The sequence below is a fragment of the Panthera tigris genome, chromosome D3 (assembly GCF_018350195.1).
Source record: "Panthera tigris isolate Pti1 chromosome D3, P.tigris_Pti1_mat1.1, whole genome shotgun sequence".
NCBI lineage: Eukaryota > Metazoa > Chordata > Mammalia > Carnivora > Felidae > Panthera > Panthera tigris.
In genome coordinates this window covers 52660845-52684943 of record NC_056671.1, presented here as the reverse complement: position 1 = coordinate 52684943, position 24099 = coordinate 52660845, and the positions used below count along the sequence as shown (strand labels likewise).

Below are 24099 nucleotides of genomic sequence, written 5' to 3'. Positions count from 1 at the left end.
CTAGAAATACAGGATGTATCTTTTTTTTTTTTTTAATTTTTTTTTTTAACGTTTATTTATTTTTGAGACAGAGAGAGACAGAGCATGAACAGGGGAGGGGCAGAGAGAAAGGGAGACACAGAATCTGAAACAGGCTCCAGGCTCTGAGCTGTCAGCACAGAGCCCGACGCGGGGCTCGAACTCACGGACCGTGAGATCATGACCTGAGCCGAAGTCGGACGCTTAACCGACCAAGCCACCCAGGCGCCCCCAGGATGTATCTTTAAGGAAATCTTGGGGTGACCTTTGTTTATTGCCAGATCCAAACTTAGTGTGAAATATGTTTGCACTGACTGCTCAATTTATTGGAGACCACCCAACATCAGCTCTAGTGCGTCAGTAACGCAAAGCTAGGAGGTGATGAATGAATGGCCAAAGACATGGTGGCCTCCTCTAGGATCTCCAGTCTTCAGGAGTACAGATTTAGATTATTACGGTTTGAACTTGCTGAAAGGGTTTAACCCACCTATAACAGTGGCTCAAGGTAAGTTTGTTCTGAGCGTCTCATAATGGGGAACAAAGCATTTAATCGTATTTCCTAAAGAAATGATCAAACAATGACTCTTCAGTCTTTTGCTGTGGCTTGCAGTCCTTCTGCTTAATTTTTTTTTTTGTGAAACTCTTCTTGTGAAGAAGTGCCCTTCAGATATCATAAAGTAGTGTTTTCAAAACCCTTTTGAACAAACACTCCTACAGTAAACCATTTTTGAATGTGCACCATTGTAATGTGTGCCCTGACAGTTTCGTTTGTTTTGTAATGCAAGTGCTTGCCTGACTTCAGCTTTGATTGCTAAGGCATCCACTTCAAAGATGGCTTTCTGCCATCTAGTCTGCCAAGCAGACTAGACAAAGACCCAAGCCACATCCCAGTACCCCACGCTCCTTCATTTTAGAGATCTTGCTTGCTTTCAGGAACTGACCACTGGGGTTGCTCGTGTTTTCACTTCCCAGGGCTTTGAATTCTTGCTCCAATGTTTTAAATTCACCAGTGAAGAATGAGCTCCAGAAACCCTTAGCCCCAACTCTTGACCCCGATAAAAGCAGTACCCCAGGCTTGCTTTTTTTCTTCCTGCCCACGACAACCTTGCTGTGTGGCCTCAGCTGAGCCACATAATTTCCAGGACCTTTTTTCTCCAAAAGCCTCCTGATGGCTATGGCACCTTGCAATCATCTAAGAACCACAAGGGCCAGTCCAGCCACAAAATTGGTTATCCACTGGCTGAGATCCGCACACAGCAACCTCCCTACATTTGCCAGTATGTTTGTATACATGTGCTACTATTGCTAATGTATATACCATAAAAACATACAAACAAGCAATTGTTAAATGTTATTCCCATGTGTCCAAAATACTTAGGTATCAAAATCTAAAAGAAAATGTAAATGTGGCTATCATTACATAACCATGTACATATGATCTTCCTTTCCTCTTGATATCTCTCACATAGGCTTTTGATGTAGTTCTTTGAATATAGGAAGGACAAAAAAGCTACCAAAGAATGGTGAAAACATTAGCTGAGAAATATGATGTTGCCACCACTCTAAAACCATGGGCGATTTGCTACTCTTGTATAAACAAAAGTGAAATCTGAATGATTCAAGAACATGATTATTATGTCATTCAGAAGGATTTATTTCTCCCCATTTATTCCACAAATGTTGACAGTCTAGTAAGTTCCAAGTACCAGGCATGTTACCATGAAAACTAGATTTCATAACACTGGGCAAATTCTCACATGATACCAATTAGAGGACTATTATATTCTCATAAGAGGTTCTTGGTAAGACAACTTTCCCCATAAATGTATGGATATCATAAGAGGGAGAAATCAGTTAAGAGCTGCCCAGATTAAAGGATAAAGGGAGATTTCAAGAAATGAAGAAGTTTGGTGATAGGAAAATGAAATACTATTTGAAGAGAAGGAAAATATGGAGAACAGAAATATGAGAAATTAACTTTGTCTTTGGTTGCTAAAAGTACAAGGAAATGAAATGCCAAATCTAAACTGTAAGATTCTATGTCCCAGGCTCATGAATAACCTGGGTGTGCTCAAGAAGAAATAAAGACATGGATATTACAAGTATTAATATAAGATGATAGGGTGACACCAATGCTTTTGTTCATTTGAACTTTAATCCATTAATCTGTATTTCCAAGGACCAAATATATAAGTAACTACTTATAGTTCCACGTGAACATTTACTTTTGATGCTCATAAATATTTCAGGATGATGACCCAGACATTCTTCTAGCTTTCCTAGAATCCAATTTATTTACTTTGTTTCTTGTGTTAGTCTTCTTTGTTAAGCAGGCTGGTTTCCCCGCTGTCACTCTAGAAAACACTGTTTTATACACCCTCTGCCTAGTGTAGCACTGTCCCAACTGTTTGAGATTCAGGTCCCTTAACTTCAAATGAATGGCAGTGACATCTGTGATTGTTTCCACTCGTTTGTGTTCAGGTCTTCTCTTAATACTTCATAAGGCCCCCTTCCCAGGGAATAATATGTTAATTATCACAGGTGATGTGTCTTCTCTATAAAAGGATGTTTCATTGTTTCTCATTTATATTCTGTTCCTGTAACTAGATTGATTGTGAAAATTAACACGTCTTTGTTAGTTTGGTGATTTTGAAGTTGTTACTTGTGTTCAGATTTATCTACAAATTTCTGGAAGTATCAAAATGTGTATATCCTATTGCAGATTTCTTACTAGAAGGCCTAGATCTTTCTTTTATTTGTAGATATTTTAAAATTTGTTCACATAGAATAGTTTCTAAATAGGTATATAGTGGGTGCCTTTTGTTAAGTAATTTAAAAGTCACTTTTAATAAATTAATTTTGTAGTTATTCAACAGAAAAAAAATCACTAAAGCATTCAAGATATCACCTAAGTCTTATTTCAAACTAAAAATGGGTGATATTTATATATGATTTGTAGTGGTGTTTATGATAAATTCAACATATACGCTCAAAATTTAGACTGGTATTCGAAGCAAAAAAAAGAAAACTTATCAATTATTTTTCTGTTTATTTCAATTTTGAAAGCTTGTCATTTATTGTAGTTTATTATCCTATCACAAATGATAAATTTTAAACTTGTGTTTTGAGCTTCAAATAATGGGCAATGTTGTCATTAAAAATATTTATGGAGACTTAATGTGTAAAGCATTAGTACAATACCAGTGGCCATCTAGAGATGAGTAAGAGCTCCTATTGTCAAAAACATATTTATTGAATGAGGGAGGGGGTGCAAATTTATTTTTATAGTTTATTCAACTAAGTTTTTTGGAAAGTATAAAATAGTAATAGCATTACTATTACGTTCAGTGTGTTAGTATGAAGTTATAAGTTAGCGAATAAATGCTGGGAAGATCAATAGGCTATCAAGGTGAGTATGACTCAGTTCTTAGGACGAACATGTTCACAGTTCAGTGTGTGAGTCAATGATGAGCAAAGTGTTGTGAGAACTCAAAGGAGAATATTGCTACCATTGTCCATATAAGTCACAGCAAGTTTCACGAGGAGGCGATATTTGAGGGGATTCTTGAAGGATAACCAGATTTTGTCAGGCAAAGAGAAAGACAAAAGTATTCCTAGCCATGGCGACAGAATGTACCAAAGCAGACAAGAAGGAGCACACCTCGTGGGTTTGATAAGTTTCACAAAGTCTGAGCAAAGAGGATGTGAGGAAATGAGTCAGGAGAGGAAGTCAAAGGAAGTGACTGATGACCAAAGCCTTTGTATTTTCAGGATGAATATATGCTCTTCAGAAAGGTGTAAGAAATCAATTTTATTTTCAACTGGTTGCTCTGTAGTGATATTACTCATAATCTCATACCTTTTTATTTTAAAAAACACCTCAAGATACCTGATACAGCCATCAATCTTTAAGAGTGGCATGTCACTATTTGTACTTGTAGCAATAGTATTTGTGCTCTAAAAAGTGTGTGAAATTCAAGTTCAGATAGCCAGTAGAAAGCAGATGTCATCTGTGTAGCATAGAGATGTTGAAAATAAAATCTTAAGTAAAAAATATGCTGGTTTTAATCTTTCTTAGCTGGCAGATCATGCACGGGAACCCTGGTAGTTCTTCTGGAAGATAATAACGATCACCCACCGCAAATTGATAAAGAAGTGACAATTTGCCAGCATGCTAAGGATTATGCCGTTCTCGAACCTGTAGATGCAGATGGACCTGAGAATGGTCCACCTTTTGAATTCTTTCTGGGTAATTCTGCCAACAAACTTTGGAATTTAGAAACAAAAGATGGTATGTAATTCTGCTTAATCTTCTAATCATTAGGAACTTAGGATGGCTGATGATGTTGACATTCACTTTAGTTCATTATGATAAGCATTCATTTTAGGAAATTATTTTATTGATCCCCCCAAAAAGGTAATACCTTGCCTTTTATTTATTTATTTTTGAAAAACTCTTGTTAGCTTTAATGAACCTCTTTCCACATGGCTTCAGGCTACCAGGATGCAGAGCCCCTCACCCCACACCCCACTGTAGCTTGTCTGCTCTTCTACTGGAGAACCTGGCCTTCACGATGACAGGCTGTCTGGGGAGCTTTCCCTTCCTCAAAACTTTGCAGTAGCCCGATCGGACCACATCAGTGATGGGAGCAGCTCCAGTCTTGTTTTTGACAGCATGTACCCGTGTCTGCTCACCGACTAAAGTCCATGCTGTATCAAGGTTATCAGTTGGGCAGAGCTCTGGTTCCTCTTTACCTGGTAATGCCTCCTACCAACTTTTCCAAAGTGACGTAGGTGATATTTGTCGAAGTTGATCCTATGAAGTTGATCCTATGGTGGTGCATGTCACTAGCATTATTTATTACCCTGGCCTCCTGGCTGCTTCTGGGACTTGCTAATGCAACTGTGGCTTTGGCTCATGTGACCCCGAAGGTTCTGGGTTTTCCTCAGTGTGGATGGCATGTTGCAGCCCAGACAGGAACAATACCTTAATTGTTTTTTTTTTAAGTTTATTTATCTTGAGAGAGAGAACTGGTGGGGAGCAGTAGAGGGAGAGGGGGACAGAAGATCTGAGGCAGGCTCTGTGCTGACAGCAGAGAATCAGATGCGAGGCTCCAACCCATGAACTGTGAGATCATGACCTGAGCCAAAGTTGGACGCTTAACAGACTAGGCCACCTGGAGCCTGAATACCTTACTTTTTTAAAAGAAATGGATAATATATTTATGTTTAGACTCTTGTTCCAAATATCTTTTAAGAAAACATATAAATATAATATGTGAATAACATTAAGTATAGCTTAGCCTAATATAAGTGGAGAGTAATATTAATTAATTTTCCTAGTTTTTCAAGAAATCAAAATCATTTTTAAGAAATAAAAATGAACCACTAGCGTTTTTCCTTTAAGCTAAATCCTGCACCTTCTCTCCTCCTCCCTCCACCCCAAGAATACCAAGGAAGAATAATATTGCTATTGAAAGGTCATAGGGGTGCCTGGGTGGCTCAGTCAGTTGACTGTCAGACCTCAGCTCAAGCCATGATCTTGCAGTTTGTGAGTTCGAGCCCTGCATCAGGCTCTGTGCTGACGGCTAGGAGGCTAAAGCGGCTAGGAGGCTGGAGCCTGCTTCTGATTCTGTGTCTCCCTCTCTCTCTCTGCCCCTCCCCTGCTCACGCGGTCTCTCTCTCTCTCTCTCTCTCTCTTAAAAAAAAAAAAAAAAAGTCATATAAATATATTCTTTCTCTGCCTTTTTTTCCCCTCTAGGTAAAACTGCCATTCTTCGACAGCGACAAATTCTTGACTATAACTATTATACTGTGCCTATCATAATAAAAGATAGACATGGTTTAGATGCAAAACACATGTTAACAGTGAGAGTATGTGACTGTACAACCCCATCTGACTGTAAGATGAATATTAAAAATGTGAGAGATTTTAAGCCATCAAATGTAATACTTGGAAGATGGGCTATTCTTGCCATGGTGTTGGGTTCTGCATTGCTGTTATGTAAGTATAATTATCTAGAATGTATTAGTTGAAGTTTTATCTAATATTTAAAATATATATATGGTAATTCTTTATTTAATGGCCTTTATAGCCTTTGGTAAATGTGTCCTTTTGAAAATCTTGTATGTACTATATGACTTGGGGTTCTGATTCACAGAAGAAACTTATCAGCAAGAGCAGATTAAATTCAAAGTAATTTTCAGAGGTGTCCCCTTAGTTCTTCCAATGATAAGCTGTGAGATACTGGATAAATCATTTCCGCTTCTTTGAGCTCATTTTTCCATAAGTAAAATAAAGAGGTTGTAGAAAAGTAATGTTAAGATTCCATCCCATACAAAACAGTCTTTTAACCAGTCAAGTTTATGCACAAAAAGAATAGTGAAGAGTACTTCCAAAACTTGCTTAGATGTTTATGCTCAATGTTATTAATGAAGTGATTTAACATACATTTTTTTAAGTTTATTTACTTATTTTGAGAGAGTGTGTGAGTGGGGGAGGGACAGAGAGAGAAAGAATCCCAAGTAGGTTTCAGACTGTCAACACAGAGCCCGACATGGGGCTCCATCCCATGAACCTTGAGATCATGACCTGAGTGGAAATCGGGAGTGGGACACTCAACTGACTGAGCCACCCAGGCGCCATGATTTAACATACATCTTAAGAAGACTCCAATGAGAGGCACCTGGCTGGCTCAGTCAGAGGAGGCAACCCTTAATCTCTCAGGATGGTGAGTTTAAGCTCCACATTGGGTGTAGAGTTACTTAAAAACAAAGAAACAAACAAACAAACTTAAAAAAAAAAAAATAAGAAAAGAACATTAGAACTCTTAAAAAAAGAAACAAAAAGGAACCCAGTGTGTGGAAAATGGTCATATGGTAAGCCACTGAGGAAAAGTAATGCATGCAAAGAATGTTAAGATTTTGCATTCTTCAAACTGTTGTTTTAGAGATGCAAAATTGATGGAAATCACTCCCCACACTTCTGTGCCCTTCCTTCCACTCACACTCCCTTTCCTTTCTTTTTTAACAGTTTATTTTACTCTATAATCTATCTGCATTTAGAGACTTTCCCCATAGTCTTTACTGTGTCTTAACTCATTGATTTGAGTTTCAGGTGAAATAGGATGTTTCCCTTAGCACTATTAGTAGTCGGCATACACTTTCAAAATTGGGCACTGGTTTTATGTAAATGCCTTACATGTTTGTATTTATGCCTAATACCCTTTAAGTGGGTTCTGTATGGATTTTAAGTACCAACAATACAAGCTTAAATTTCCATCAAAGGGAGTTGCCGTTTGAGTGTGGAGGAAATAAGAGAATCATTGAAGTTAATTCTGAACTTGGGAAGAGACTTGTTAATAAACTATGCTCACTTCATCCTTATTACTTTTTATTGATTTCTTTCTCATTTAGCCTACTAATCTCAATAAGACAGAGATGGTCTATATACGAATACATTTGTTAATATTCTGTTTTAAATTTTATGACCCAAAGAGATCTAAATTTATGGAACAAAATTTTTTTAAAGTTCTGTGAAGAAACTTAAAAGAAAAATCATACAATTTAAATGATTTAATATATACTTGCATGAAAAAAATACTATTTTACTTAAATGCTTTTTATTTTTTAGGTATTCTGTTTACTTGTTTCTGTGTTACTGCTAAGAGAACAGTAAAGAAATGTTTTCCAGATGTAGCCCAGCAAAATTTAATTGTGTCAAATACTGAAGGACCTGGAGAAGAAGTGATGGTAAATTAGATTTCACTTTCCTATGAATTGTTTGGTGATGGATGATAACAGTTGATTATCATGTAGTAACAGTAATAATAATAACAGCTAATGTTTATTGAACACTTACTATGCCAAGCAGAATTTCACATGACCTGCATACATTAATTCATTTAAACTTCATGATTCTATTGTATTAGTTTCACAGGACTGCAAAGAATCACAAACTGGTAGTTCCTGTATTATGGCAACATAAATCACATCTTCGGCTGGCATTCTCTCCATGTGTGCATGTCTGTGTTTAAATTTGGCCTTTGGATTAGGGACCCACCCTAGTTGAGTATGACCTCATCTTAGTTTAACTAAATGCATATCTAATGACCTGTTTTCAAACAAATTACATTCTAAGACCCTGAGGATTAGGACCTCAATACGTGAATTTTGGTGGGGAAGAAATGAAAGCAAACTGTTAGCTTCAATTTGACTCATTCATTTTATAACTCTAACTTTATTTTTAGGAAGCAAATATTAGACTGCCCACACAGACATCCAACATTTGTGACACAAGCATGTCTGGTGGCACTCTTGGTGGCCAAGGAGTCAAAACACAGCAAAGCTTTGAGATGGTCAAAGGCGGCTACACTTTGGAGTCCAGCAAAGGAGGTGGACATCAGACCTTGGAATCGGTCAAGGGAGCAGGACAGGATGCTGGCAGATACACATACACAGACTGGCACAGCTTCACCCAACCTCGGCTTGGCGAAGTGAGTGCCGATGTCTTCAAGATGATATTACATGAGAGTTTAAACACGATTTATAAGTCAGGATTTCCCAAAAGTTTTACTCTCCATGCACCTAGAACTCATCACCTTTTTAGTGTTTAATTACCATAGATACAGATTTCAGGCCCAAACCCAAAGGCAAAATGATCTTTTAAAGTTTAATTTTTAAAATAACATTTATGAAACTACAGAACCATCTAGGAGTGGCATATGTAGACATGTTTAGGAAGTATAAAAAGACCAATAGCTTCTTCCCCCCAAATTAGCAGGAAGATCACCTGGAGTGAAAGATTTATGTGGACTGATCATAAATTGTAAATATTTTTTGGTGTATTAAATCTTCTGTGTAGTCATTAAGTACCGGCTACCAGCATCAATCAGGTAGACTGTTAAGTTTTTATTTTGGGTGTTAGTTCCTTGTTTTATGTTCAGATTAATCAATATTGACTAATATTAGCCACTTTAATATATTACATTATTATCACTATATAATAATGTATAAACAGAAGAATCATAACCTATATTGGTCCCCCAGATACGTGAGGAAATTACAAAGATACGCTGCAACTATGCAAATCTTATGTCAAATGGGAAATTGTAAGTTAGCTTTGTGATATGTGTGTAGCTTTAAGTTTCATAAATGTGTTCACTAGGAGCATTTATATATCTGCTATATTTTCAGAATGAATAGAATACAGACCAATCATGTGCATTTTTTATATGTAGGAATCCGTTAGAGGACACACTCTGATTAAAAATTAAACAGTAAAAGGTAAATCAAAGACATTATTTTTAAGCTAATATGTTTAGGTGTTTTTTAAAAAATAATAAACTGTGCTCTTTTTTGACACAGAAGGTGTATCTGTGTGGACAAGACGAGGAGCATAAACATTCCGAAGACTACGTTCGTTCGTATAACTATGAAGGAAAAGGGTCTGTGGCCGGCTCTGTAGGCTGCTGCAGTGATCGGCAGGAAGAAGAAGGGCTTGAGTTTCTTGATCATCTGGAACCCAAATTTAGGACGCTAGCAAAGACGTGTGTCAAGAAATAAAATGTGCGTTTTAATGGAGAAACATCTACAAATGCATATGCAGGAGTTTATTAAATGTAAAATGATAGCAGCATCTGCTAATGTTTGTTTATTGGAGGTAAACTTCAAGTCATGTATAGATAAGGATACTATAAATACAAAACTCCTCTAAATTCTCCTCGTCTGATATAACTTCCATGTTCTCTAGAAATAGAAGTTTCATGTGTTAATTTTCTTTTATATGCATGTATATATTGCCCTTTTCAGCACTGTGCTGTGTGCTTTCTTTCATCTTCCGTGTGGGAATTTATGGTACCCTGTATGCTATAGGAGTGGATGGTGGGAGAGCTGGGTATTGTGGAGGCAAATGAGAAATGAATTTTAATTTTAGATGAAAATTAAATATTTTCTTCAACACCATGGGGAGGTTGCTCTTAGAAACTCTCTTAGAAATATTGTCTTTGGTGCCAGAGAATTGATTCCTCTACCTGAGTGGCTATGTATTGAAGGATTTTTAAATATTCTTTGGTACAGTCTTCAGTTTGGTAAATAGGTGTTCATTTCTCACTACACTTTTCACCCTGCGGAGGTGTTCCCAGTACTGTTTGCTTTCAGGGGCCTTCAGCGCTTGGTCCTTGGATCTCTGTCTATATGGATGTGTAATCAGATTCCTACAGCTTCTAGACTGTGGGAAAGACAGGAGCAGAAGAAGCTCTCAGGGCAATTTGAGCCACAGAGATTTTGTAAGGATCAGATGGGAGGATGTACTATTACCTTTTTAAAATGTAAATACCTTGGCAAGAACATGCACTCTCTAGTTTGACAGAGGCCCACCATCTTCAAGCATTTGTGAAACCAGCCTGGAAGGCATTAGACTTGCAACCCTGATCCATGGTGCTTAGACCTTTAAATATGCTAAAAATGGAATGAGCATCCGTGATAGAATTTAATACTCTGCTTACATTGGTAATTACTTTAAGAAAATTGAAAATCAGAAATAATGAATTTCTGGCATGTAAATGTTAAACCATTGAAATGAATGATGGATAAATGGACACGAGTTAATAAATTATTTTGAATATATAACATCTTAATAGGATATTCCATTAATTAATTTAGAAATAATATCCATTTAAATAATATTTTAATAGTCTCTGTGCCAAACTCTATAAATTTACAGTGACAGTATATATCACACGGAAATTTCTCATTCAGACAAAAAAAATGTTTCTTTTTAAAAAATCTATTAACTGGTTAAAAATTGAAAAAAGAGTGGTGATTTTTTAAAATTTTGTAAGTAAAATTTTGTAATTAGTCCTCTGATTCTCAATTACCGCTTTGAATTAAAGGTGTTTCTTGATGTGAAATTGGATATTAGAGCAGAATAAAAAAGTAATTTTAATAAATAAGATTTTATTTTATAGGATGCCAACAATGTATGATTTTTATAGCAATTGTGAGTAAAATAATTTTGGGGGGTAATGCAATTTCTGTTGTCTGACATATATTATGCTAAGAATAGTACCAGTTTTGAAATTCTTACATATAATGTTAAAATTTGGAATATATTCATGCCATGTTATATTCTTGAATATAGGTGCAGAATGTTTTTTGAACAATTAAAAATCTTTAGCTGAACATTAACTTATATGTGTTAGTTTATGTTTTCATTTCTTACGTTTACTTAAATAGGAAAGAGAAATTTTATATCTGAACTTAAAGTACAATTAGAGGCCAAAGGTTAGCAAAATAAGACACTTTAAAAATATTAGCAGAATTGTTAGAAGGTGTGGAAAATGAATTTGTTTAAGCAGTTTTGGCTATTATAAATATTTTCAAATATTATTAAAAATTATCTCACGGAGGAACTATGACTTGTCTTTTATTTAGGAAATTCACATTCTCTGTTTACACTCAAAATTAAATGTTATTTGTATGACTGAGAAAATTTATGAAACTCCATTGTACTGTTGACCAATTTAGTTTGTTAATAAAACATTGTATTTTATGGATTATTTCATATAAGTTAACCATCAATTGTCAATAAGTGAATCGGTATGAATTGTTTTTCTGTAATTAAATCTGTAGTTAGGGAAAATATACAATTAAATTTTTCTTATCTTGATTCAGATCTCAAAGTATTTCATGTGAAAAAATTCCTTGGGAGCACCAAGATAGATGAAAATTGATATAATTGCTATAATAATTGGCTTTGTTAAATACCTCTTTAACTTTGCCAAGCTTTCATTTTCCCTGAGTTGATTAAAAATGTTTTATTAAACTTGGTATCTATGCTTATGCTTACTTTTAGAAAATGGAATATGCTGTGTTATTTGGAAATTGCTCACAATAGATGTTTTAGAGTTGAGGATTTTTATGATCACAGAAAAGAAAAGCCAACTCCATTTTGTGGTGTCTTAGCTTTAAAAGTCCTGTTCCAGTAGAAAACCCTTGGTTAGATTAGGGTAATGAAACAAAACAGACCGTGTTATTGCTAAACATCTCTGGTCTCTTATCTGCTCTTCTAGTAAATCCAAAGGAACATTCCATTTGTCCAGATACTACATTTGGCTTTCTGCTTACACAGGGAAAAGAAAATAAAACTGTAGCAGGGGAAAACATTACTAAGAATGGATGGACCCCTGTATATTTTGTAAGGTTCAGTAAAATTGAGCATGATTTAAAAAACTCTTTGGTAGTGTTGCATTAAAAAAAAAATAAGAATAACCACAATCTGAAATCCTTACCACTAACAATAAAATTACCACTTCCAACTATTCAAATAGACAGGTTTTTTTTTTTAATGTTTATTTATTTTTGAGAGAGAGAGAGAGAGACAGAGTATGAACAGAGGAGGGGCAGAAAGAAGGAGACACAGAATTGGAAGCAGGCTCCAGGCTCTGAGCTGTCAGCACAGAGCCCTACCGGAGCCTTAACCGAGCCACCCAGGCGGCCCTACAAATAGACTAAGAAGCATCATAAAAACAAATATATGAAGTACATTCATAACACACATTTTGTAGATATTGATCAGATTATTTAAAAATCTTCACTGTTAAAGAACAAAACTTTATGGGGCACCTGGGTGGCTCGGTTAAGTGTCTGCCTTTTGGTTTTGGCTCAGGTCATGATCTCCTGGTTCATGGGCCCTACATTGGGCCCTGCACTTAAGCTGCGGAGCCTGCTTGGGATTCTCTGTCTCCCTCTCTCTTCTCTCTCTCTCTCTGCCCCTCTTCCACTGTCTGTCTCTTTCTCTCTTTCTCTCTCTTTCTCAAAAATAAATAAATAAACATTAAAAAAAAAAAAGAACAAAACTTTGAGTAAATTAGAGAATGTAAATGGCTTTATTCAAGAACTCATGAATTTGTCAGCTGCCCCACTAGTATACCATAGACAGACGCTACAATTGTGCAAAATGGAAAGTTTTTATAGGCAAAAGGAGAGTGTGAGGGTGGGGGGTGGGGGGAAAGGAGAAAGTCATTAGCAAAAGAAAAGCCAGGCAAGGGTCTTATGCAGATTATCTCAGTAATGCTGATCAGGAAATTTCAGATTGACTCTTTAAAGGTCACATTTCTGGGAGAGTTTGAAACTGAAATTAAGTCATGGGTTGCCATCCTAGGGGCAAATGACTCCATTTTGGGCCTGTTGTTTCTTTTCCAACACTATTTTTTTTTTTTTTTTTTTAAGAGAGACAAAGCGAAAGAGAACACCATGGGGAGGCAGGGGCGGGGCATTGTGAGATCCTGACTTGAACGGAAATCAAGAGTCTGATGCCTAACCTACTAAGCCACCCTGAAGTTCCCCCCATACTATTCAAAGTAGTTTTTTTGTTGTTTTGTTGTTTTCTTAATTTTTAGAGAGAGAGAGTGAAAGGGGCAGAGAGAGAGAAGAATCCCAAGCAGGCTCTATGCTCAACAGAGCCTGATGGCGGTCTAGATGCCACGACCCTGGGATTGTGACCTGAGATGAAATCCAGCCAACCACTGAACCACCCAGGAGCCGCTAAAGTAAGTTTTTTGATAAGAATAAAATGTCCCTTGAAAACACCAATCTACAGAGTTAAAAGTTATTTCCAGATTATAGAGGAAAAAAAAAAAATTAGAAACAAGTATGGCCTTTCTCTGTATTTGGCCCAACGATACATAGGACCTCAACATTTACAAAAAAAATTTTTAATGTGTATTTATTTTATTTATTTATTTATTTTCAATGTTTATTTACTTTTGAGACAGAGAGAGACAGAGCACAAGCAGGGGAGGGGCAGAGAGAGAGGGAGACACAGAATCCCCAACAGGTTCTAGGTTCTGAGCTGTCAGCACAGAGCTGGACACGGGGCTCGAACCCACAAACTGTGAGATTGTGACCTGAGCCGAAGTAGGATGCTTAACCAATTGAGCCATCCAGGTGCCCCTGGACTTCAACATTAAAGTTTATTTTGAGAGAGAGAGAGAGAGAGAGAGAGAGAGAGAAAATCTCAAGCAGACTCTGTGTGCACAGAGCTCAATGCTGGGCTCAAACTCATGAACTGTGAGATCATTACCTGAGCTGAAATCAAGAGTCAGATGCTTAACCAACCTACTGAGCCACCCAGGCACCCTGAGGACTTCAACATTTAAAATAATTAGTTGTCAGTGTGCAATAAATAATACCTATAATTTTGGAATGTTCTTATTCGCCTATGTTTAGGGACCTTTAAATGCTATAATATGGAATTATTAATGTTAAAAAAAGCTTCAAAACTTCGCTGGAGATAGCTAAGGTTTGACCTAGAATTCATGCCAAAAGTTCAGGTAGTAGTATTTTCTGCCAAGTATAGTACAAGAAAATCTAAAAGGAACTCTCTAATCCAAAGTGGAAATGAAAGAATTTCTTTACGTTGGCTTTGCCTCTCCTGATGTATGTAGAAAATTCAGGATTTAAGGGTGGGTGACATTTATATAGTCCAGTTCTATAAAATCTGAAATCCAAATTCACAAAGACATTTCATCCATAGTAGGTATTTTACAAGATAGATTTGTTACTGTCTACGCCCACCATATTTCTCACCTGTTTGAGATCCATACTGAAATTCTATTATTAGTGGTTCTTGATATGCGATTCTGAGACCGGCAGCATCAACATCACAAAGGATTATGTTAGAAATGCTAATTTTGGGGTCTGTCCCCCCAGACCCATTAAATAGGAAACACTGGGTTTAAGGTTCTCCTGGAGTGGCTGATGTATTATCAAATTCACCTCTGTACCAGCTCTTTGCTACTTGGGCTCCATCTGAGGAAAGTGGATTCGGGCCCCACCCCCAGACCTATTGAATCATAATGTGCTTTTCAACAAGATCCCCAGGAGATCTGTATGCACCTGAAACCTTGAATAGCATGTAAATGATCCCTTGAGAGGAACCTGCAAGTAGGTTCCTGCAAGAGGAACCCATGAGCTGCACAAGTAGCCTCAGGCATCAGGTCTGTGGCTACCGTGTGGTAGGGAAATTGTCCCAGCTCACTTGGTGGCCCAAATTCAAGACTGCTTGCCTCTCGCCATCCATAAAGCAGAACCACCCACTCTGTGTTCTTCTGTAGCTGGATAATTGACTCTGCGAACTTCATACCTGAGTGCTTTGCATTGGAGAGTATACGATAACACACAAGGTAACCAAATTTAGGTAAATGACATGCTCATTGTCACTTTACTTAGTAAATTAATACTGCTAACCCATAATTTTAAAAAAATCACATTTTGATACTAATGAGTTTTGATCAAGCCTATCCAATAAAATTAACCAAATGATGTTTGAAAACCAACCTGAATAATCCTGATAATTTAAGCAATACATTCACAGTTTCCTGATTTTATTTTGGTGAATGGCTGTCTTAATGTACGCTTTTCTTACTGAGCCAATTTATCTCCATGTACGTTTTTAAGGTTTTCTTTTTCTGGGTGTAGCTGACTTTGAGTATTATAGGTGTGGCTGAGAGCCTGTCAGAACCAGTTGTGTTATATTAAGTAACCAAATTCTGTCATGATTATTTCTTTTTGTTTCAGACTAGGTAGAAGAAAATTGAGACAAACTTTCAGAGTTGTTTTTGTTTGTTTCTTTGTTTTGTTTTGTGTTGTTTTTAAGTTTATTTTGAGAGAGAAAGAGATAGCGTGAGTCAGGGAGGGGTGGAGAGAGAGGGACAGAATTCCAAGCAAGCTCCTCGCTGCTAGTGTTGAGCCCGATGCTGGGCTCAAACACATGAAACTGTAAGATCATGACCTGAGCTGAAGCTAAGAGTTGACGCTTAACCAACTGAGCCACCCAGACACCCCATTTTTAGTACATGTGCTGTCAAAGTAAGCACCAGAGTTGTTTTAATTTTTTTAATTTAATATGGTGCCTTATTAGTATTAAATATATAACAAAATAGAAATAAAGAATGTAAGTAATTATTAAATGTGTTCAATATTAACCACGAATTTTAAATATTAATTCGGTATAGATGTTTTTATATTAAATATATTTGAAGTTAAACATTAAGAAGACAGTTGCCATTTAGAAACTCATGTCCCTTGATATTTTGTGAGGGCCATGGCAGAGACTGCTGGCTGTCAACCAACCATCTCCTAACTTAGTTCTTCATTACAGACAGAGCTCTGATTTCATTCAGTGTGGTTATGTGCCCAGCGAAGAGACCCTGATTTCCCAACGCCCTTGAACCGAGTGTGGCATACCTTAAATTCTGGTCAGTGAGAAGTAAGTGAAATGCTGTGTATAAGATTTCTGAGTAGGGGTCTTAAAGGAGCTGATTCATCTGGAAGACGTTTTTTTTTTCCTCCATTTGTATTTTGTTTTAAGTAAGCTCTACATACAATGTGGGGCTTGAACTCGCAACCCCAAGATCAAGAGTCACATACTCTACCCATGAAGGCAGCCAGGTACCCCTGCTTCCCCCAGTTGTATTTCATGATGCCTAGAACACAGATGTGATGCCCAGTGCTCACGTAACCCTGTTATGAGTTTCATATTGAAAGCAATCAATAACCATGGAGAATGGGGGAGCATAAAGATAGAAGGAGCCTGGATCCCTGATAACTTTGTGGAGCCCCAAACCTGTCCTGGATTTCCTACCTTTAGACTTGTTCACTTGAGTGAATAAACCTTTGTGTGTTTAAGCAATGACTTTTTAGGTTTCCTGTTAAATAAAGCCGAATCTTAGTCTGATATAAGGAGAGAACAGAGATTGAATGGGAATAATTGATTTACCTAAAGCGTGATTCAGTAAATTTGGGAACTCATTTTCTTTTGGCTAAGATTTTAAAATGGTTAGTCTTGAAGACATTTCAGTGTTTTCTAAATTGTCTCAAGATAAAATGAAGTACTAATTGTTCCGTGGAAATCAAGAAAGGGGTATCTTTTCTGGATCTCTTGAAAATGGACTTTTCAAGCCTCTCTAAAGTCAGAATCCTGTCTGTAGGAACCTGTGAATCTAGGAGTGAAGAGACCTCTTGTATGATCTTTAATAAGTCATCGAATCTCATTTGTTTCAATCTTTTCGACTATAATATATATAGGTGTATATATTACATATGTATAGGTATATATATTTATATAATATATATAGGTATATATATTTAAAGTTTATTTATTTTGAGAGAGACAGAGACAGTGCAAGTGTGGGAGGGGCAGAAAGCGAGGGAGAGAGACCGAATCCCAAGGCTCTACACCAGCAGCGCAGAGCCTTGTGTGGGGCTCAAATTCACAAACTGTGAGATTGTGACCTGAGCAGCAATCAAGAGTCAGATGCTTAACTGACAGAGCGACCCCGGGGCCCCAAGACACAGATTTTGAAATGTAGTGAACTACTTTTCCCACTTCATCCTCTGTTCCTATGAATTGTGTGATCAAAGTAATGTGTTGCCTTATGAGTCTGAAAGATTCAATATTTTGCTCCTTTCTAATAGCCTGAGGCATGATCTTATTTTTCAGTTAATTTCAGGTAAATAAACGTAAATAAAATTTCTTTTCCAGGGGGCCTGGATGGCTCAGTCGGTCAAGCATCTGACTTTGGCACAGGTCATGATCTCATGGTTCGTGGGGCTCTGTGCTGACAGCACAGAGCCTGGAGCCTGCTTCAGATTCTGTCTGTCTGTCTGTCTCTCTCTCTCTCTGTCTCTCCCCTTATTGTGCTCTCTCTGTTTCAAAAATAAATAAACATAAAAATATTTTTAAAATTTATTTTCTATTAATCTAATGAATTTCATTTTTAAAAATCTTTTTAACGTTTATTTATTTTTGAAAGAGAGAGAGAGAGAGAGAGAGCACAAGCAGGGAAGGGGGAGAGAGAGAGAGAGAGAGTGAGAGAGAGAGAGAGAGAGAGAGAGAGAGAGAGTCTGAAGCAGGCTCCAGACTCGGGGCTCAAATTCACAAACCGGGAGATCCTGACCTGAGCTGAAGTCAGACACTCAAGCGACTGAGCCACCCAGGTGCCCCCAGTGAATTTCTATCATTATCTAAAACTTATGCCAACTTAAATAGACTTCAAAATGAGTAAAGTTGAGTTTGACAAACACAGGAAATTGCAGAGGTTTCAGCATGTGACAAAGAAGACAATTTTATGATTTTAGTGTATGACAAATGGTGATTCCATATGCTAATTGACTCAGATGGAATTCTGCTCTTTTATGTTAGAGGCTATATAAAAATGTATTTAAAAAAAATGACTCCAGTGAATTGGCTAGGACTGGTCTTAGACTACTTGGTAACAGAAATAAAGGGGCTTATGGGCGCCCGGGTGGCTCAGTCGGTTAAACTTCAGACTTGGGCTCAGGTCATGTTCTCACGGTTCTGAGTCCGAGCCCCACATTGTGTTCTCTGCAGTCAGTGCAGAGCCCCGTTCAGATCCTCTGCCTCTCTTTCTCTCTTCCCCTCCCCCCCCGCCTCTCTCTCAAAAATAAATAAACATTTTTTAAAAAGAAATAAAGTGTCTTAAACAATGTAAAAGTTTATTTTCACTAAATGTAAAACAAGTTCAAAGTCTTGGATTTCTACGGACGCTTCTTAATGTCCTCGGAACCTTCATTTTTTCTGCTCAACCATCGTTTGTACGAATTGCTCCACAATCGCAAGATGACTAACGCAGCTCCAGCCATCATATCCATGCCTATGACAGGAAAAAAGACAATCCCAGTGTCATGGGATCAAGCCCCACATCTAGCTCCATGCTGAGCCTGGAGTTGGCTTGAAATTCATTCTTTCTCTCTCTCTTTCTCTCTCCCTCTGCTGCTCTGCCCCGCTTGAACTCTCTCTCCATCCTGAAAAAAAAAAAAAAAAAAGGAAGGAGGAAGAGATGACTTTTAGGGAGCATTCCAGAAGCTCTCTCCAGCAACTTCTGTATATCCTTGGGAGAACTTAGTCACAATTTCATCTCTATCAACAAGAAAGAGTGAGAGATAGGGTTTTTCAGCTGAACAAAATCAGGGCACTGTAAGGGAGGGGTTTCATAATGATATGAGGTAATCTGGGGACAAATGTGCAGGAGGAATATTGTTTCTTATTCGTAATCAGTGTCACTCTGCCCCAGGCCAATACGATTCTTGACAAAATATTAATTCCTTATACATTAGTTAAGGGACTATATACTTAGAGTAAAGAGACATGCTCTTTCACTAGCCAAGTTTTACAAAATACTGCAGAGCAAAAACATATTTAAAAAAATCAAGTAAGTAAAATTTAAGGTGTGTTAGACATTAAAACTTGCTTATGTCTGCTGGCCAGATGTAGCTGGCAAATTTTGGAGGGGAGGAGGAAGGGAGAAGACGGGAAACTTTTACAGTTGAAAAAAACTATAAATACATGGCTGTATTCCAAACAAGACATTTTACCCAAAATGTAAATTTGTGAGTTCTCTTGAAGACTTGGCAGTTCTGGTGACCCCGAGTCCATGTTCCCAAAGGCCACCAATTGGCTAGAAGTGAAAAAGTGGCATTCCCAGTGCCCTCTGCCGATGCCGGTGACCTGTGAAGCTTGCCATTCGTGTCTCAGATAGGAAGGGTGCCAACTACCATTTGTTATGACACTTGTACTATTCCCTCCTCCCTCCCTCCCTTTCTTTCTTTCTTTCTTTCTTTTTCTTTCTTTCTTTCTTTCTTCTCTTTCTTTCTTCCTTTCTTCCTTCCTTCCTTCTTTCTTTTTAAATATGGAATGCTTCACGAATTTGAGTGTCATCCTTGCACAGGGACCATGCTCATCCTCTGTATCGTCCCAATTTTCATACGTGTGTCGCGGAAGCAAGCCCTGTACTATCATTTTTTGAAGGTAGATTTAGGAAGAGAAAAGAGTCATATTGTCTGTATTCTTATCTTTCTCAAAAGCAGAATAATTAAAAAGGGCTGTTTTTTTCATCCAACCTGGCATATTTATTTTGATTTCTTTTCTGGCCCCTGAAGGCATTGAAGTCTGTGGCTCTCTGCACTACATGAGTTTCAATGTCAAATGAATTACATTGTCATTTGGCATAAAATAGAATTTACTTGTTCATTGTGTTCATTGTTTATTGTTTCCTCTCCTCTCCCTGCATTGGAGTGTAAGCTCCACCAAGGAAGGGATCTTTGTGCCTAGAACAGTGCATAACACATAGAGGGAACTCAATAAATGGTTTTTGGAGACATTTATTGAGCACCTACCATGTGCAAGCATTCCAGAACGTTCTTTTTTTAATGTTTTTGTTTTGTTTGAGAGAGAGAGAGAGACCATGAGCAGCAGAGGGGCAGAGAGAGAATGAGACATAGAATCAGAAACAGGATCCAGGCTCTGAGCCATCAGCACAGAGCCCCATGTGGGGCTCAAACTCACGAACTGTGAGATCATGACCTGAGCCAAAGTCGGACGTTTAACCAACTAAGCCACCCAGGCACCCTCAGAGTTTTCTTTTCACAGATACTATCTCATTGAAAATATTAACAATATGTGTACAATTTAGGCATTACTATTCCTATTTACTAATAAGAAAACTGACGCTGACAGAGGTTAGCAGACTTAATCAAGCTCAGACTGGTAGGTTTTCATACAGCCAGGATTTAAATGCAAGTCTGACCAATGGTTGCACCCTGAACATTTCTCCTCAAATGGTCTTCCATATCTATAATACAATGGAAAAAATGTTTATAACCTCTTCATCCTAAAAGAGAATTATAGGAAACTATGAATCTATGTTGCTTATTCATGACATTCTACAATGTAAATTTCTTTTTTTTTTTTTTAATTTTTTAAAATCTTTATTTACTTTTGAGAGAGAAAGAGAGACAGATCATGAGCGGGGGAAGCGGGGGAAGAGAGAGGGAGACACAGAATCTGAAGCAGGCTCCAGGCTCTGAGCTGTCAGCACAGAGCCCAATGTGGGGCTCAAACTGAAGAACCACAAGATCACGACCGGAGCTGAAGTCAGAGGCTTAACTGACTGAGCCACCCAGGCACCCCTACAATGTAAATTTCAATCTTCAGTTGGTAAATGTCTATGAGAAGGAGAATACAAAACATAGACTTTCTTACATCAGAACAATCCTCTCCACACCAGAATCTATGGAGCAAATAGATTAATTGTTACCATTTGGAGTTGTCCTAGTTATCTGTATACTGCTAATAATCAAGTTTGCATCTCCAGACTGGATGTCCCCTGAATTCCACATCCATATTTCTTACTATTTCCAGCTTTATGGCTCACAGAAATATCAAACTCAGTATCCTCAGAGGCAAATTATTTAATGCCTTCACAAACTAGCGTTTTGCTGCCGTCCTTCTCTTTGTTACTAACAGTATCATCCACTCTTTGTCCCAACATAGATCAAACCCAGAATTCTGCAATTATCTGAGCATACGAAGAATAGAAAATTAATGCACTCCCGGAGGAGACAGATTTAGAAATCAAGTAATTGCAACACTTTGGTCAGATACCAAATAACAGAGGCACATGTCAGAGCCTGTATGCACGGAAGACTTGGAAAAGATTTTCTTTAGGCGGGGAAGCTAGGGAAGGATCTGTGCGCAACATCAAAGGAGGCATTCTAGTGGAAGTGGAAGTAGGGATTCCCAAAACGAACAGAGCCCCAACCAAGCAGCCAAAAGCAAAACAAAACGAGCAAAAAACAAGAAAACTGGAGTTCCAAGAAACACACTTGGAAAGCCACAATTACGGAGGGTGGATTGGACGGCTCATAGAGCTAGATGGAAGGCCAATGAAGACAGTCCAGATGAGAGATGAGGAGTCAAATACAGCAATTAACCTGGAGACCGATGGATGTGAAGCAGAGATGATGTCGAGGATGATTCCCTGGTTCCTTTCTTGAGTAAGTGGGAGGATCATGAAACCATTAACTACAAGGAAGAGAAACACAAAGGAGTTGCTTTTTTTTTTTTTTTTTTTTTTTTGGAAAGACAATGGCTTTGGTTTGAGACATTTTAAACTTGAGGTATTTGTCAGAGTTCCAGGAAGTCTTGTTCTGTCTCAAAGTCAGAAAGGACATACTTGACACTCCCCAGTCCCACCTCCCACCCTTTATTACTTCATATCCAAGTAATCCATCCCCCCAAATTAGAAGTTCATTTATGGCAGGGACCACCTTTTAAATTAACTTCCTGTCTAAGTAGCTAGTGGTATAAATTTTTTTGGTATGAATATTCAAAGAGTCTTGTCTTTCCTCTGTTCAGCAAGGACCAGCTAGGCATTACCCCCTTACAGCTCTTTCCTTCTCTCCCTTCAAGGACCCCTTCACCCTTATTCTAGACTCTAGGATTTGTTATGAAAATCATGCTAGCCAGCAATATGCTAGTGATGATTGCTATTAAATGAAGTAAAATGAGTGTGAGAAAGAAAGACACGAATTCTATTTCAATAAATTTGTTATAAGAAAAAAGAAAAAGAAGAGATGAGAAAAAAAAGAAGTGCTCAGAGAAAGAGGAGGTGGCTTATTTTAATTTCTGTGGTGATAGTTGTTGAGAAATAGAAAGAAGGAAAGAGTTACATCCAAATGTTCAGGAAGCAGCAACAAACTGAATACAGGACATTGAGAAGGAAGAAAAGATTTGAAAGGTAGTTGCGGCATATTAAGATGACCTTTTGAACAGGCTAGCACACACTGGAAGTACTTGAACAGGTTCGTGTTTGACGGGACTGTGTTTCCCAGAAGGCCCACTCGGCTGAGACTGTAAATCGTGGGGGAGGCTGGGAGTTCTAGCACAGTCACTGGCCAGGCAAATGTCAGGGGAATGACGGCACTTGTTTTCGGTTTTGCTCTTCAGTTTTATTGAGGTTTAATTGACAAATAAAATTTATATGCAGAAAGTGTACAATGTGATGGTTTACTACACATATACTTCATGACATGATTATCAGAATCAGATTAATTAAGAAATCCATCAATTCAGAGTTGCCTTTTTTTGGTTTGTGTGTGTGTGTGTGTGTGTGTGTGTGGTGAGAACACTTTAAGGTCTACCCTCTTAGCAAATTGCAAGTACAAAATACAATGTTATTAACTATAGTCACCAAGCTATACATTAGATCTCCAAAGCTTATTCATTTTATAACCGAAGGCTTGAACCCTTTAAATAGCATCTCCCTCTCTCCTCTACCTCTTAGCCCCTGATAATGACACTTCAATCTTCAGCAGGATAGCTATTGATACCTATAGCTTGCTCTATCTATCATCTATCTATCTATCTATCTATCTATCTATCTATCTCTATATCTATCCATCCAATATTTATTGGCTGGCTTCCCCCAAACTGATTAGATGAAAAATCCAACCATCAATTCCTGCTATTACTTTCTCTGGAGCAAGCTCCATAGAATTGTCTGAATGGAATACAGCTTCATTGCGAGCCAATGATTGTAATTAGGAATTCTGGGACTTGTTGTTATCGATTTGAGTCTCATGTCTATGACCACTGTTTGTTAATGTTGTTCATACGCTTCCTGCAACTGGAAATTACACAAATTTCTCACTGAATATTTTCAATTGTTTTGAAGGATCACAGCCTCTTTATGGAATGCCTTCTCGGATGCCCTGGTATAAATTTCAGGTTTGCTTATAGCCACCATTTTACATGTACTTATCTCAAAGTAATGTCAACATTTGTTAATAATTAGTCTATGGGTTACAGGTAGTTGGATAGCTTATATACATATTTGTTCAACAACTGTTTACTAAGGGCCTACTCTGTGACAGGCACAACGATAACCACTGAAAGTGGAGACCAATATAAGACCTCATGAAAAAAAGGGAGAGAGAGAGAGAGAGAGAGAGAGAGCAAGCACAAGTGAGGGAGGGACAGAGAGAGAGAGGGAGACACAGAATCTGAACCAGGCTCCAGATTCTGAGCCATCAGCACAGAGCCCGATGCAAGGCTTGAACCCACAAACTGTGAGATCATGACCTGAGCTGAAGTTGGACACAAACGACTAATCCACCCAGGTGCACCAAAAATGACATTCTAATAGAGAGAGATAGACCAAGAAAGTAAAATCAGTAAAATATATGAGACACAGATAGTAGGATGGAGTAGCTCATAGG

At 37.8% G+C, this 24099-nt stretch overlaps 1 protein-coding gene and 2 pseudogenes across 1 annotated transcript in view; 1 reads left to right on the top strand and 2 right to left on the bottom strand.

Moving 5' to 3' along the window:
- Window positions 1-10608, top strand: part of DSC1 (desmocollin 1) — a 28353-nt gene extending 17745 nt beyond the window's left edge. Inside the window, exons 13-17 of the mRNA XM_015542481.2 lie at window positions 4097-4309; window positions 5780-6022; window positions 7652-7770; window positions 8268-8513; window positions 9385-10608. Coding sequence (XP_015397967.2) covers window positions 4097-4309; window positions 5780-6022; window positions 7652-7770; window positions 8268-8513; window positions 9385-9582 — 1019 coding nt within the window. The 3' untranslated portion in view covers window positions 9583-10608. The remainder of the gene's footprint in view (window positions 1-4096; window positions 4310-5779; window positions 6023-7651; window positions 7771-8267; window positions 8514-9384) is intronic.
- Window positions 4510-4980, bottom strand: LOC102972322 (annotated as a pseudogene).
- A 9116-nt stretch (window positions 10609-19724) lies between the features above and the next one.
- On the bottom strand, window positions 19725-19825 carry LOC122232894 (annotated as a pseudogene).
- Window positions 19826-24099: the final 4274 nt, after the last annotated feature.